The sequence below is a fragment of the Girardinichthys multiradiatus genome, chromosome 11 (genome assembly GCF_021462225.1).
Source record: "Girardinichthys multiradiatus isolate DD_20200921_A chromosome 11, DD_fGirMul_XY1, whole genome shotgun sequence".
Classification (NCBI taxonomy): Eukaryota; Metazoa; Chordata; class Actinopteri; order Cyprinodontiformes; family Goodeidae; genus Girardinichthys; species Girardinichthys multiradiatus.
This window is the reverse complement of record NC_061804.1, coordinates 35874034-35886900: the sequence shown is the minus strand read 5'-3', so window position 1 is coordinate 35886900 and position 12867 is coordinate 35874034. Positions and strand designations below refer to the sequence as shown.

Sequence of the window (12867 nt, the reverse complement as noted above, 5' to 3'; positions counted from 1 at the left end):
TTGTCACCTTACAGCCTCAAACTTCAAAGTGTTTTTTGCATTTATAGATAGACCAATGCAATACAGTGCATACCTGTGATGTGGAAGGTAGATGGTTTTCAGCTGAACAGTCTGCCGTCAAACTTTATCTAAATAGTAATCAGAGTCCATTTATGTGTAACAGGACCTCAGTGAAAATCCAGCTGTTCTTTGAAGGCCTCGGAGGTTTCTTAGAGAACATTAGTGAACAAACAAACAGCATCATGAAGACCAAATAACACAGCAGAGAGGCCAGGGAGAAAGTTGTGAATGAGTTTAAAGCAGCAATTTGTTATATAAAAAAAAAGAGCACTGTTCAATCATTAATCCAAAAACTGAAAGCTACCAAAACATGGCTGTCTAAGGACAACATTAGTCAGGGAAGTGGTAACTTTGGAAGAGCTGCAGAGACCCAGAGCTCAGAAACAGCATGACAATAAGTGAGGACATGGATTTCTATTATGGATGAAATGGGGTAATGCTCTGTTTGTCACAACATACAAGTAGAACAAGAAAATTTGTTTCTGCTCCAGATACTGGAAAAGCTCATAAAACCACCATTATGACCAGTTTGGACTTCACAGTCAGATAAGTGTGCACATGAAGGACATTCAAGATCACTTTTAAACCTCCCAGAAGTGGATGGATAACAAAATAATTTAAAGAGCAACATGTTTAACAATCCAAATAGTATAAAAGAGCCCCAGGATAGCCTCTGAGCAACAGAAGGTGTAATTTAACACAAATTGTTTATATTCATGAGACATGCCATCTTCTACACTCCCATAATTCAGTCTGTCCTGTCTTCGTCCATTTCAGTGTGGTTTGGCTTATCCACAAAACAGGACAGGTGCAGAAAGCAATGAACAATCAGGTCTGCAGAGGGAATCATCAGGGCTGACCTTCCCTCCATCCAGGACTTATACAGGTCTAGGGTCAGGAAAAGGGCAGCTAAAATCTCTGTAGACTGCAGACACCCTGCACACGAACTGTTTAGGCTTTTACCTCCAGGTGGCGCTGCAGAGCACTGTCTGCTAAAACCAGCTGTGGATGTGGTCTCCCTGTGAGCAGTGTTTTTATCCTGATGAGCCCCATTCTCCCATCTAGGTCTGAAGACGTATATTAGATAACGCCCCAAAGAGCGGGTGTGGTGAGCATGTTAGTGACATATTCTAGCACCACTAAGGCATGTGGGTGTTTAAATTATAAGACAAGGGTTAATTTTATTTTCCCGAACATGTCAGCGTTTTAGCCAAAATGCAGCCAGCAACATGTAGAACAAGCCTACCCTGCAATGACTTGCTTACAGGTCCTTCTCAAAATATTAGCATATTGTGATAAAGGTCATTATTTTCCATAATGTCATGATGAAAATTTAACATTCATATATTTTAGATTCATTGCACACTAACTGAAATATTTCAGGTCTTTTATTGTCTTAATACGGATGATTGTGGCACACATCTCACGACAACCCAAAATTCCTATCTCACAAAATTAGCATATTTCATCCGACCAATAAAAGAAAAGTGTTTTTAATACAAAAAACGTCAACCTTCAAATAATCATGTACAGTTATGCACTCAATACTTGGTCGGGAATCCTTTTGCAGAAATGACTGCTTCAATGCAGTGTGGCATGGAGGCAATCAGCCTGTGGCACTGAGGTCTTATGGAGGCCCAGGATGCTTCGATAGCGGCCTTTAGCTCATCCAGAGTGTTGGGTCTTGAGTCTCTCAACGTTCTCTTCACAATATCCCACAGATTCTCTATGGGGTTCAGGTCAGGAGAGTTGGTAGGCCAATTGAGCACAGTGATACCATGGTCAGTAAACCATTTACCAGTGGTTTTGGCACTGTGAGCAGGTGCCAGGTCGTGCTGAAAAATGAAATCTTCATCTCCATAAAGCTTTTCAGCAGATGGAAGCATGAAGTGCTCCAAAATCTCCTGATAGCTAGCTGCATTGACCCTGCCCTTGATCAAACACAGTGGACCAACACCAGCAGCTGACACGGCACCCCAGACCATCACTGACTGTGGGTACTTGACACTGGACTTCTGGCATTTTGGCATTTCCTTCTCCCCAGTCTTCCTCCAGACTCTGGCACCTTGATTTCCGAATGACATGCAGAATTTGCTTTCATCCAAAAAAGTACTTTGGACCACTAGCAACAGTCCAGTGCTGCTTCTCTGTAGCCCAGGTCAGGCGCTTCTGCCGCTGTTTCTGGTTCAAAAGTGGCTTGACCTGGGGAATGCGGCACCTGTAGCCCATTTCCTGCACACGCCTGTGCACGGTGGCTCTGGATGTTTCTACTCCAGACTCAGTCCACTGCTTCCGCAGGTCCCCCAAGGTCTGGAATCGGCCCTTCTCCACAATCTTCCTCAGGGTCCGGTCACCTCTTCTCGTTGTGCAGCGTTTTCTGCCACACTTTTTCCTTCCCACAGACTTCCCACTGAGATGCCTTGATACAGCACTCTGGGAACAGCCTATTCGTTCAGAAATTTCTTTCTGTGTCTTACCCTCTTGCTTGAGGGTGTCAATAGTGGCCTTCTGGACAGCAGTCAGGTCAGCAGTCTTACCCATGATTGGGGTTTTGAGTGATGAACCAGGCTGGGAGTTTTAAAGGCCTCAGGAATCTTTTGCAGGTGTTTAGAGTTAACTCGTTGATTCAGATGATTAGGTTCATAGCTCGTTTAGAGACCCTTTTAATGATATGCTAATTTTGTGAGATAGGAATTTTGGGTTTTCATGAGCTGTATGCCAAAATCATCCGTATTAAGACAATAAAAGACCTGAAATATTTCAGTTAGTGTGCAATGAATCTAAAATATATGAATGTTAAATTTTCATCATTACATTATGGAAAATAATGAACTTTATCACAATATGCTAATTTTTTGAGAAGGACCTGTATATGCCTTCTGTGTGAACCTCTGTAAAGTGTGGTGACAGAATGTATGTTATACTCTTACACTGTTTTATCTCTTTGAGAATTACTGGCATTTATTTATATGCTACTCACCTCCAAATAAGCAAGGTACATGGCATCCAATGCTAAACTAGCCCAAATAATCACACTGCCACCACCATGCTTGTCAGTTGACACAAGGTATTAGTGTTGCGCAGCAGCTAAATATTTCCACTTTAGTCTCGTCTGTTGAACAGATCTTGGTTCAATAACCACACAATTTGTTCAGATTCAATTTTGCAAACCTAAGCCCTCCATAGTAAACACGGTTGCAATTTCCTAAATTTAAAGCCTTGTAAGTATCACATTATTTGGATGTCCTGATATTTATGAAAAACCTTCAAATAGTCTTTTTTTGAAATTTAAACCCATTTTGTCAAATTCATCTCCTAATTTCCCAAGTAGGCAGCAACAGCTACTGTCAAATAAATTCCTTCAAAAAAGGAGTACACCCTAATCCTAACTACTAAAAAGAAATTGTGCTCATAAACTGCACAAAAAGCTAGGATTACTATGTTAGCCCCCTATAAGGCAGCATGCAAGTGCACTTAGGATACAGTAGTGCCATCTTTTATTAGATTCTGCAACTTATTTTACACTGACTCTAATGTAGCTGTAAAGCATGCTGGTGTAATAAAGCGCTCAAAAAGCCAGAGTTTGGTGTGTCCAGAAGTAAAAGTAACACAAAGTCCCGATACTAAGCAGCATTTATTAACACACATGGAAATAAGACAAGGTTATCCTGTTTAAAAAGACATTATCCCACAAAGTTACTCCCCCTTGGTTCAAAGTCTGACTATGACAAAGAGATGACCATGAATAAATCTTAATAATACTAAAAGAAGTTTTATACCATCACTCCGTTTTAGTGGTATGCAGCCTTTTGCATGATAAAAAAAAAAAATCACACTTAGTGCAGATGTATAGAATCAACAGAAAACTCACATTTAAAAAGACAGATAAAGTGGGTTCTCAAAAACTGGCTTCTTCCTGCGATGGACAAACTAGCAAGTTTTACCCTTCCAAAAAGGTCAAAACTAAAATAAAAACTGACAAGAATAAGTTAAGGTTTGTTTTTGTTTCTGTAATGGGGATTGTGAAACATTATCAATGGGAATTTGCAGCTGGATTATCTGAAAATACAGCCGAGGTACAAAATTAGCAGTAATTGTAATAATAAAACCTTTCCTGCAGCTCCATCAAAATTACAACTAACCCATTAAAATGTTCATTCAAAGATTATTTATCATGTTTTTTGAATGCCAAGACTTTTTCGAAAAACAATTTAGTGATACTGTTATGGTCTAAGATGACATATAAAATCTGATGAGTGACACAACATGACAAGCAGATAAAAAGTCACTTATAATCTGCATTCTGGATCAGACACACCTGAATGTCCTCCAACGAGCAAGCTTTCAGATCACAGTTAGGTTCATACAGATCAAAAGTCTGCCAGTCTATCAATTATACTTTCAAATATCTGAAGTACAGGAAACTGCATCAACAGACGAATGGGACTGTTCACAAAGACAAAGTAACACGCGCAACCCCCACACACAACGGCAACAGTGGAAACTCAGGAACTGCTGCTCTGTGCCCCTGTGTCGTCCTCCCGCTTCTGCCGTTTCTTGGCTCGGATTTCATTCATGGCTTCCTCTATGGAGCGAGTGTCCCTTTTGTTGGCCACCGGCACTGCCGACAAAATAAACCACAGTATGAATAAGGAGGAGGAGGATTACGTATGAAGTATTCAGACATTTATGTGAGGCAGCATATATCCTCACCACAGCCATAAGTCCTGTTAGCCTCCAGTGTGTGAGCTGCATCTTTTGCAGCTGAGGTGCCAATCAGGTGACTGTACTTGTCTCTGTAGTTGGAGTTGGGGCATGTTTGTGTCTTTTCTGTCTGGGCTGATGCTGCTTCTTCCAATGCAGCCTGTTCCTGAGGGGAGAAAATGGGAAATTATAAGAGAAATGTATGGAAAATATTCCACATAGTGTGTTAATGTGTTTTAATAGAACTTTATGTTTCAGGTCAGGGAAAGAAAAGCAACAGATGGTTTTAAAAAAATGCTTAACAATTAAAAATCTGCAGCCTGTATCTCTAGAAAGCTCATTTGCAGTGTGTTGGTACTTCACTGCATTTTGATGTTCAACTTCAATATATAAAATGGAAATGATGCAATAATTCACAATCAATGGGTCAGAGGAATACACTTCAAGAAAATATAGCATCTGATTTATAAGTGTGATGATGTCATCAGATTCAAATTTATCATTTAAAAATTCCCCAGACATACAGAAATATAGACAAGTCTTACTTTTCGTCTGCGTCGCTGTTCTGCCAGCTGGGGATCCCACTGTTCTCCTTTGCGATACGCTTCCAGCTCTTCGTCTGATGGAGCAAACTCCTGCCGTGGCACATGGCGTTCAATAATCACCTTTCTTCGCCATTAGCAGTTAAATTAAACATGGAGAATAACCTTTTAACTTCCAACTGTTTGGTAAAAGCAAAGTCTTGATACCTTTTTAAACAGCATGACGTAGCGACTCTCCTCATCCTCCCCGAAAGAAAACGAAGTTAGACCAGCCACTTCTGCAACGTCATGTCTATGAAGAGACACAATGAGTTTATGCTTCGGTGTACTAGAAGGGCTCAGATTGCTCCATAAATAAATGAAACAACGATTACTTACAGTATACTCCTTTCAATTTTTCCCATAGGGTTGTATTTTCTCTTTTGCTGTGCACTGTCTTGGATGAAATCTGACACCTCCTTCTCCATCTGGATTTAAGGCCATAACCACATTGTTAACGGGCGACCACATGTGTGTTGTAGAAGAAGGCAATTAAGGTCTCACCTTCTTCCTAAACTCTGCTTTCTTTCTTTTCTCCAATTCTTCCATCTTCTTTAGTCTTGCAGCTTGCTCTTTGAGGAAGAAAATGTTTTTTTGTAAAGTATGTTAAGAGGACAGTCTTTACATTGAGTCTTGTGCCTTTTGCTTGGCCAGTTAACAAATTAAGCCACAATACTAAGACTTTACCAGAAGACAAACAAGCTCCAATCGCTAAAACCACATTTCAGGTGACACAGATTTCAAACCTCAAATCTAGGGTCTCAAGTCTTATTTATTTCAGGTGTAGAGTCTCTAATATTTTATTTGTAATGTATATTCTTACACGTAAAGCTATATAATGATCATTTACAGTAACATCATCATGATGTCTGGAGAAACATGTATTAATATTTAGTTCTCCAAAGTATTTTCAGATATACTACAACTACTTGAGGGGTCGTTTAACACACACTTTAGTTGCTTACAAATACACAGCAAATGTTTCCAATCTTGCATAATTTTATTTACGCTTTGCTTCAAAAGAGCCAGACTATCTTGTAAATGGTCTTGTCAGAAACTTTTGTTCTGGACATAGACTGCTTTTTCTCTCATTTTCTGGCAGTTGTGGTTTAACGTTCAGAAAAGTGGACAAGTGGAGGACAAGAATAAATGTCAGGCTTAAAAAACAAAGAACTATCTACAGCTGATCAACTGAATCCACAAATCTATCTATAAAGAAAAATAAATTAAGCATAGACCTGAGACAGGATCAAAACAAACATTTTCAGCAAACAGTGTTAAGAATCCCCCTTGCTGGTGCTAAAATCTTATTACCCATCTGGATGAACTGGTTTAATAAGTTTGGGGTGAACCTTTGCAGTGAAACAGGGACTGTATTGGCTGTTGCAGCTTCCTGTCTGTGTCATGTGACCTATTCTGCGTGGGTGCGATGTAGATGCTGGATGGACTCAAACGGCCTGTAATGCCCACACCTGATGTATCGCTTCAGCGACTAAGACGCTGAAGCTCATACACACTCGAAATTAACTTTTAATGGTAAAAAAAAGAAAAGCAGCAGGAAAATGTGAGTTGATCATAATCAATATCCCAATACTTAGCAGTACAATTATTAAAATGTTACTAAACTTATAACATAAAGAATTAAATAATAACACATGAAATCAATTAAAATTCTACATGAACTATAAAATAAACAACTAAACACTAAAAAAAAATAACATGTAATATTTGACGTATTTATTTATTCTTAAACTAATAGATTTACGTCAATGGGTATTTTAAAAATTTTATTCATGTAATGTATGTATTTAGGTTTTATTGAAACTAGATTTCTTTCTAAATAATTTGTAAAACGGTGGTGCTTTTGGCCCTTTGATGGCGCACGGGTTTTGAAAAACAGTAAAGACAGTAGTTTAGTTATTACCGAATAATCTATTGTCAGAGAGGAAATGTAGCTGATAGATCGATGTGTAAAAGGCATAAAAGCAGGTGAAAGGGTATAAATTTGAGGTAGATATGGTTCATTTTTAAGGACACACATGAAGCAGATTTATCTGTGGGGTTTGTTTACAGTTCTGCGACAGTTCTGCGGTGCCACACTCGGGTTAACACTGCGAAGTTGAAACCGAAACCTGTCCATTAATAGCAAAACAAATGCCCTGTACGCTTGTCCTTTAAATTTAGACCTTCAAAAGCATCCCCGCAAAAGCACCATTTCGCCGCCTCATGCGAACATAAAGTGAGTCCTTATTTGAAAAGTATGCTGTGTACCTCGAGCCTTTCGTCGGCTTTCCTGGTCGCCGACTGTTGGAGGTTTTTCCATCGAGTTTAAGATTGAACCGAGGAGGTCCGCCATCTTGAAATTATAGCTCAAACTCGTTTCTCCAGCCGAACACGGCACGCATGCGTGTTTGGGCTTAGTAAAAATCTTCTTCTTCTTTGTGTTGTTTATTGACGGTTGGCAAACAATACCGCCACCAACTGGAAAGATGTATGCACCGAATGTCGCTAAAAAACTCAGACCCTCTTAAACAAATTGCTTTGTCTCAAAAAAAAAAAAAAAAAAAATATCGCCTGGTAGCTTTTACTTTTCGAGTTTTTCTGAAATAAGTCAATAAGGTTTAGTTTTATTGTCATATTATTAAGGTTTTTAATTAGCTGATTTCTCTTATCCTGATCATTTCAACACTGCCAAAAAGCATGTTCTATTGTCTCATCTTCCCCACAGTCACATTTCCCTTTCAGGTATTTTCTTATTATGAATAAGATGCGGTTTAGTCAAGTATGCCCAAGTCTGAGTCGTAAAATAATTGTCTCTTCCCTCATGTTCCTTCTTGTTTTTCTCATCCCTCCTAATTTTCTTTGGATTTTATAAAACCACCGTCCTTTCATTTCTTTCTGTTCTTTGTTGTACCTGATCTAATATGTGACTGGTTGTGCAATAAACTGACTAAAGATTAACCAGAATCTGAGCAAATTAGTGATCTTAATGGTCTTACCTCTTCAACCCACTGAACAGCTAACAATATCGAAATAATTTCTCCCGTGTAAACTGAAACTCCATCACTAACCATTTTCCCTATTTTGATGTAAAATCGTGGTACAATGAACACTATTCCGATCTGATTAGCTGTATTTTTAGAAGCACCTGTGTATATATGTACATAATTATAATATTGGTTGATATATTTCTGTACAGTATATACATTCAAAATAAAAGATCAATCTTAGTCCTTCTCTAATAACATAAAATAAACTGAAGCATCAGAAAGTATCCATGGTGGGATTGTAGGCAATGGGATTGTCTGACATACAGTGTGTTTAATTGACCCAGATTGATTTAATTAACTTTGTAACGTATTATCTGTCCGGAACTCTTAATTTTTGTTTTTCCTTTTCCCAACAAGGTAGAAGCACCTCTAGTGTAGGGTGGTCATCTCTTTGTCCTTGCAGATTGGTCCAGTAGTTCAAAGTCATCTGATTTCTTATGAAGTTGAGTGTCATGTCTCCCATTTCAACCTGTAACGCTGTTGTTGGAGCTGTTTTAAAAGCACCTGAACATATTCTTAGAGCCTAATACTGGATTTTTGAATTGTAAACTATACACCCATAGTCAATAACTGACCTAACTAACCCAGTGTAAATGGCTTTCAGTTAATTCCTGTCAGCTCTCCAGTCATGTCCAGCTAAACAACTCAATATAATTACACTTTCAACAACTGAATTTGCTCCCTCTCTTTATAATAAATTCTAAATTTCTCGCTCTTTTCCATACTGCCTCATCATCCACCCTCTATGTCCTTAAACACAGTTTAGAGAATCTGTTTCCACTACGTCCCAGAGAGCTGTACTACTATTTATGACGGGAAACTAGACAGGTGTCTCTCAAAAGATAATATGCAATATAAAGGGAGTATCAATTTTATTTAAAAAATTAAAATAAAATAAAAGATTTATGCTGTTCTCAATAATGAGTTGAAAAATCTTTACTTGCCTTACAGATACAATCATGCCCTTCCTATAATTGTTGACCAGCTTTCCACTGATATTTTAAAAGTATATCTTGAGTTTGATAAGCTCAAAGTGTTTGAGGTTGGAAGGCCTCCTGGCCTTAACCCTAATCTTTAGCTTGCTTGACAGGTTCTTGATCAGATTCAAGTATCGTTCTGGTTCGGCCCCTCCAAAACATTACTATTACTTCCTGTCAGAAGTAACATGTTGGAATGTTAAATCTGCCAAGGGTGTGAATATTTTACAGCATAGGTGTACATCTATGTATATACCCAACATATTTCTTCTCACTTTCCTCTAAATTATTGTGTTGAAAACATTTGGAAAAGTTGTGCCTATTAGTCAAATAATAATTTTATTGCACAAAGTTATGCAAGTAATCAATGAGTAAAGAATCTTTTGGATGTCAAAAGTTGTTGGTGAATTAAACAATAGGTTTTTATTAGCCATTTACTTATAATAAAGTACCCTTCACAAATATTGTAACCCCTGATGGAGATCAGTACATAAGCCCTGAAATAAATGATTGTTATCGAGACCTGGCGAACCAAGGCTGCCAATCTTAAAGTTCTCAAACAATGAGTTCGAGAATCTTTTTTATTACTCATACCATCTTCTTCACAGTATGTGGTGGCAAGATAAATAATCCAGCCTTGTTGACCACAGTTTTAGGTGTTTTAAACTTTTTACCTATTTTATTGACTATAGATATGGCAAAGATTAGCCGTATAGCTTTCTGAGTTATGAATACCCATCTGCCTTGTTTAAATAGCATGTACTCTCATCTTTGCCATTTTGAAAAGTGCGTAAGAGAATTTGGCCTCTGTGTTGTGTTATATAGAATTCTACTTTATAGACACTGATCGGCTGAAAAAAGTGAAATATACATTTTAAAATTAAACAATTACAGCCCCTCTTCACTGAATAAATGTTTTTAAATTAAAAGTTGAATATTTCAGAACTGTTCAGTATAAGATTATGCTTAATTTTGAGGCTTATTTCACGTTTTTAGCAGAGGAGCCAATAAATGTGGAGGGTTAGTGTTGTTACCTGTATGTTTTTTTATTTCAAACAAAATTCTTTTTTTCTGAAAACGTGTTAAGTAGAAACAGATTCTTATTTCTTAAGATGCTGTAGTGTGCAAGCAGTATTTGACCTTTTACTGATGCAGACAGAGGACAGGATAAACAAGCAAGCAAACGTCTTTATGTAAGCACCAGAGGGCATTCTTTACAAGCATATATGTGTGTGTGTGTGTGTGTTCATACCTTTTTATTGTTAAGTTAACAATTCTCCACTGCGTCACTGGGGCATGTTTTGTGCAGCGTGATTGTAGTTTCACAGCATCAGCAACAACTGGCAAACTACTGCCGTAATCACATGTAGAGAGAGGTCTGGATGAGCAGAAGGCCCAGCCCTGAAAACACATGCAGAGCCCGAATTGCACTGCTAAACAAACATCTCCTGTAAATTCAACTTCTGCTTCACTGTGGTTTACTCCTCGGTCCAGCCGAACGGTTGTAGTTTAGTACAATTCAACACAAGAGTCCCTTTTTTCATTTTAATTTCAGCACAAGTAGAAAGCTTAACAGTTTGCTCAATAAGTTCTCAAAATGTGATACAGCTTTAGATAAAATACAGAAAATGAACCCTAAATTGTTTTGTATTTGTTTGTTGGGTAACTTGACGGCTATGACCTCCACGCCCCAGACTGCCATCTTTCATTGATACTCTTGTTGTGATTTGGACAGACCAGACGGACTCCTCCCCCCTGTGCTTGATATGCTGTATAAATGCAGCATCAGTGAGCCAGCAGCAGTTTCTGAAAGCTAATTGTTGCCCAAACATGAAGGGACTTAGCTTGGTTCTCCTCGTTCTTCTCCTGATGCTTGCGACTGCGGAGGGTGAGCAATGGACGCATCCGTTTTGCTATACTGTGAAACCAAAATGCTCCTTGTTAAAACAATTTAAAATGGCAATCTCACCATTTTGTGTTGCTCAGAGGTCAATAATTCTGATTATGTGACATTTTTAAAGAAAAGATTGTCTTGATGACTTCATTTTGTCTTCAGGACTATAGGAAGGGATAATTTTTATTTTATTTTTGTCATCAGCAGATGATCCGGAGATGCAGTATTGGACCTGTGGGTATAGAGGACTCTGCAGACGGTTCTGCTATGCCCAAGAGTATATTGTTGGACACCATGGATGTCCTCGAAGATACAGGTAAAGTGTAGGCCTCATCTCATAAGAAAACACTACATGAAGTCTATCAGTACAGGTATAGGATAAGCTCAATTTCAGATTGTTTTTGTTTTGTTCCAGGTGTTGTGCTATGCGTTTTTAGCACTTTGCTGGTGGTCCAGAGATGCCTGCATGCTGTTACAAGACAGGTGGCTGGGATACTGCTTCTCTGACCTAGCCCACTTTGGTCTCCAAACATGTTGGATCCAACAGAGAGTTTCTGAAGTGAATCTTTACCAGTTTATCTTTACCTACTAGATAAAATATTAGATACACCATACGTTTGCGCCCTCTTAATTGGAAATATTTACTATATCATTTGCTTTGCTGCCAATAAATGCATTAAAATAAATGGACTGATGTTTTAGTTCATTAATTACATTGTCTGAATTACAAACCCATTTTGCTGGGCTTCAGTGAAATAACAGGGTAGAAAGCAGTCCGGGTTGGGTCGGGCATGCTTTTGATGGTTGCTGCACTGACAGGAGACAATACCAGTCAAGTGACTGACCCAAATACCTGTGATGGAGCACAGCTTTTGTGGATGAAGTGTTCTGTCTCTTGTCTGTGTTTATGTTATTTCACCATTCAGTCTGTCTGGACAATGCTGCTGGGAAACAGATGAAAAGTGCTACAATGCACCAGTCACAACTGCAAAGCAGATTCCTTGTGGCTTTGTCTGCCCAGTGTGGGATTGGGAGGTCAGATGGCGGACTTTGGCTTTTCAGTATTATTCTTTAAAATATTTTTTAACTACCACTCAGCTGATGGCAGATGTCCTAAATGGTTTGAGAGCGATAGAATGAGGCAAGGTGAGTTGACTGTATCAAAGAAATAACACAAAAAATAAAAATATTTTATTAAAAACAGAAAAGCTGCAATTATTCCTACTGCCTCAAATCTAACATGTTGACTGTTACAGTGATGATGCTATCTACACCATATTTGACATTTTCAGCCTGGATGGATAGACGCTGCCAGATAAATTGATAAATGGGTGGACAGGTGGATGTGAGTCTTTCATTTTAAAAACATAACGGGTCTGACAGGATAAAATTATTGCAAGAATTCAGATATTTTTTATGTTGCCCAGTGGTGTCCAAACCTGTCATGCCAAAATTGCGAAGTCAAAAATACTCACAGTCCACAAACGTTTTATTTTCTATTAAAACAGCAAAACTATTTTATTGGGAAATGTATACATTTTTCCCTGTTCAACAATAAAATAAATGCAAAATATTTTGATGAGACAACAAAACGAGTTTGG

General features: G+C 38.3%; 2 protein-coding genes across 2 annotated transcripts; one reads left to right on the top strand and one right to left on the bottom strand.

Annotated features, from left to right (window-relative positions):
* Positions 1-3675: 3675 nt before the first annotated feature.
* Positions 3676-7771, bottom strand: spag7 (sperm associated antigen 7). The gene is made up of 7 exons (XM_047378332.1): positions 7617-7771; positions 5850-5917; positions 5685-5773; positions 5514-5598; positions 5310-5399; positions 4774-4930; positions 3676-4681 (listed from the first exon to the last, which is right to left on the bottom strand). The coding sequence occupies exons 1-7, from the start codon at positions 7699-7701 to the stop codon at positions 4566-4568; spliced, it is 690 nt and encodes a 229-aa protein (XP_047234288.1). The 5' UTR covers positions 7702-7771; the 3' UTR covers positions 3676-4565.
* A 3340-nt stretch (positions 7772-11111) lies between these two features.
* defbl2 (defensin, beta-like 2) lies at positions 11112-11952 on the top strand. Its single transcript, XM_047378333.1, has 3 exons — positions 11112-11260; positions 11471-11582; positions 11682-11952. The coding sequence occupies exons 1-3, from the start codon at positions 11203-11205 to the stop codon at positions 11701-11703; spliced, it is 192 nt and encodes a 63-aa protein (XP_047234289.1). The 5' UTR covers positions 11112-11202; the 3' UTR covers positions 11704-11952.
* The last annotated feature ends 915 nt before the right edge of the window (positions 11953-12867 follow it).

Bases quoted from the DNA above. Each gene is read 5' to 3' on its own strand.
- spag7 (XM_047378332.1), bottom strand. From the start codon at position 7,701: ATGGCGGACCTCCTCGGTTCAATCTTAAACTCGATGGAAAAACCTCCA. The intron at 5,774-5,849 runs GTGAGACCTTAA...CCTTAAATCCAG, and splicing joins AAGCAGAGTTTAGGAAGAAG to ATGGAGAAGGAGGTGTCAGA. The intron at 4,931-5,309 runs GTAAGACTTGTC...TTCTCCCCTCAG, and splicing joins AACAGCGACGCAGACGAAAA to GAACAGGCTGCATTGGAAGA.
- defbl2 (XM_047378333.1), top strand. From the start codon at position 11,203: ATGAAGGGACTTAGCTTGGTTCTCCTCGTTCTTCTCCTGATGCTTGCG. The intron at 11,261-11,470 runs GTGAGCAATGGA...TTTTGTCATCAG, and splicing joins GATGCTTGCGACTGCGGAGG to CAGATGATCCGGAGATGCAG. The intron at 11,583-11,681 runs GTAAAGTGTAGG...GTTTTGTTCCAG, and splicing joins GGATGTCCTCGAAGATACAG to GTGTTGTGCTATGCGTTTTT.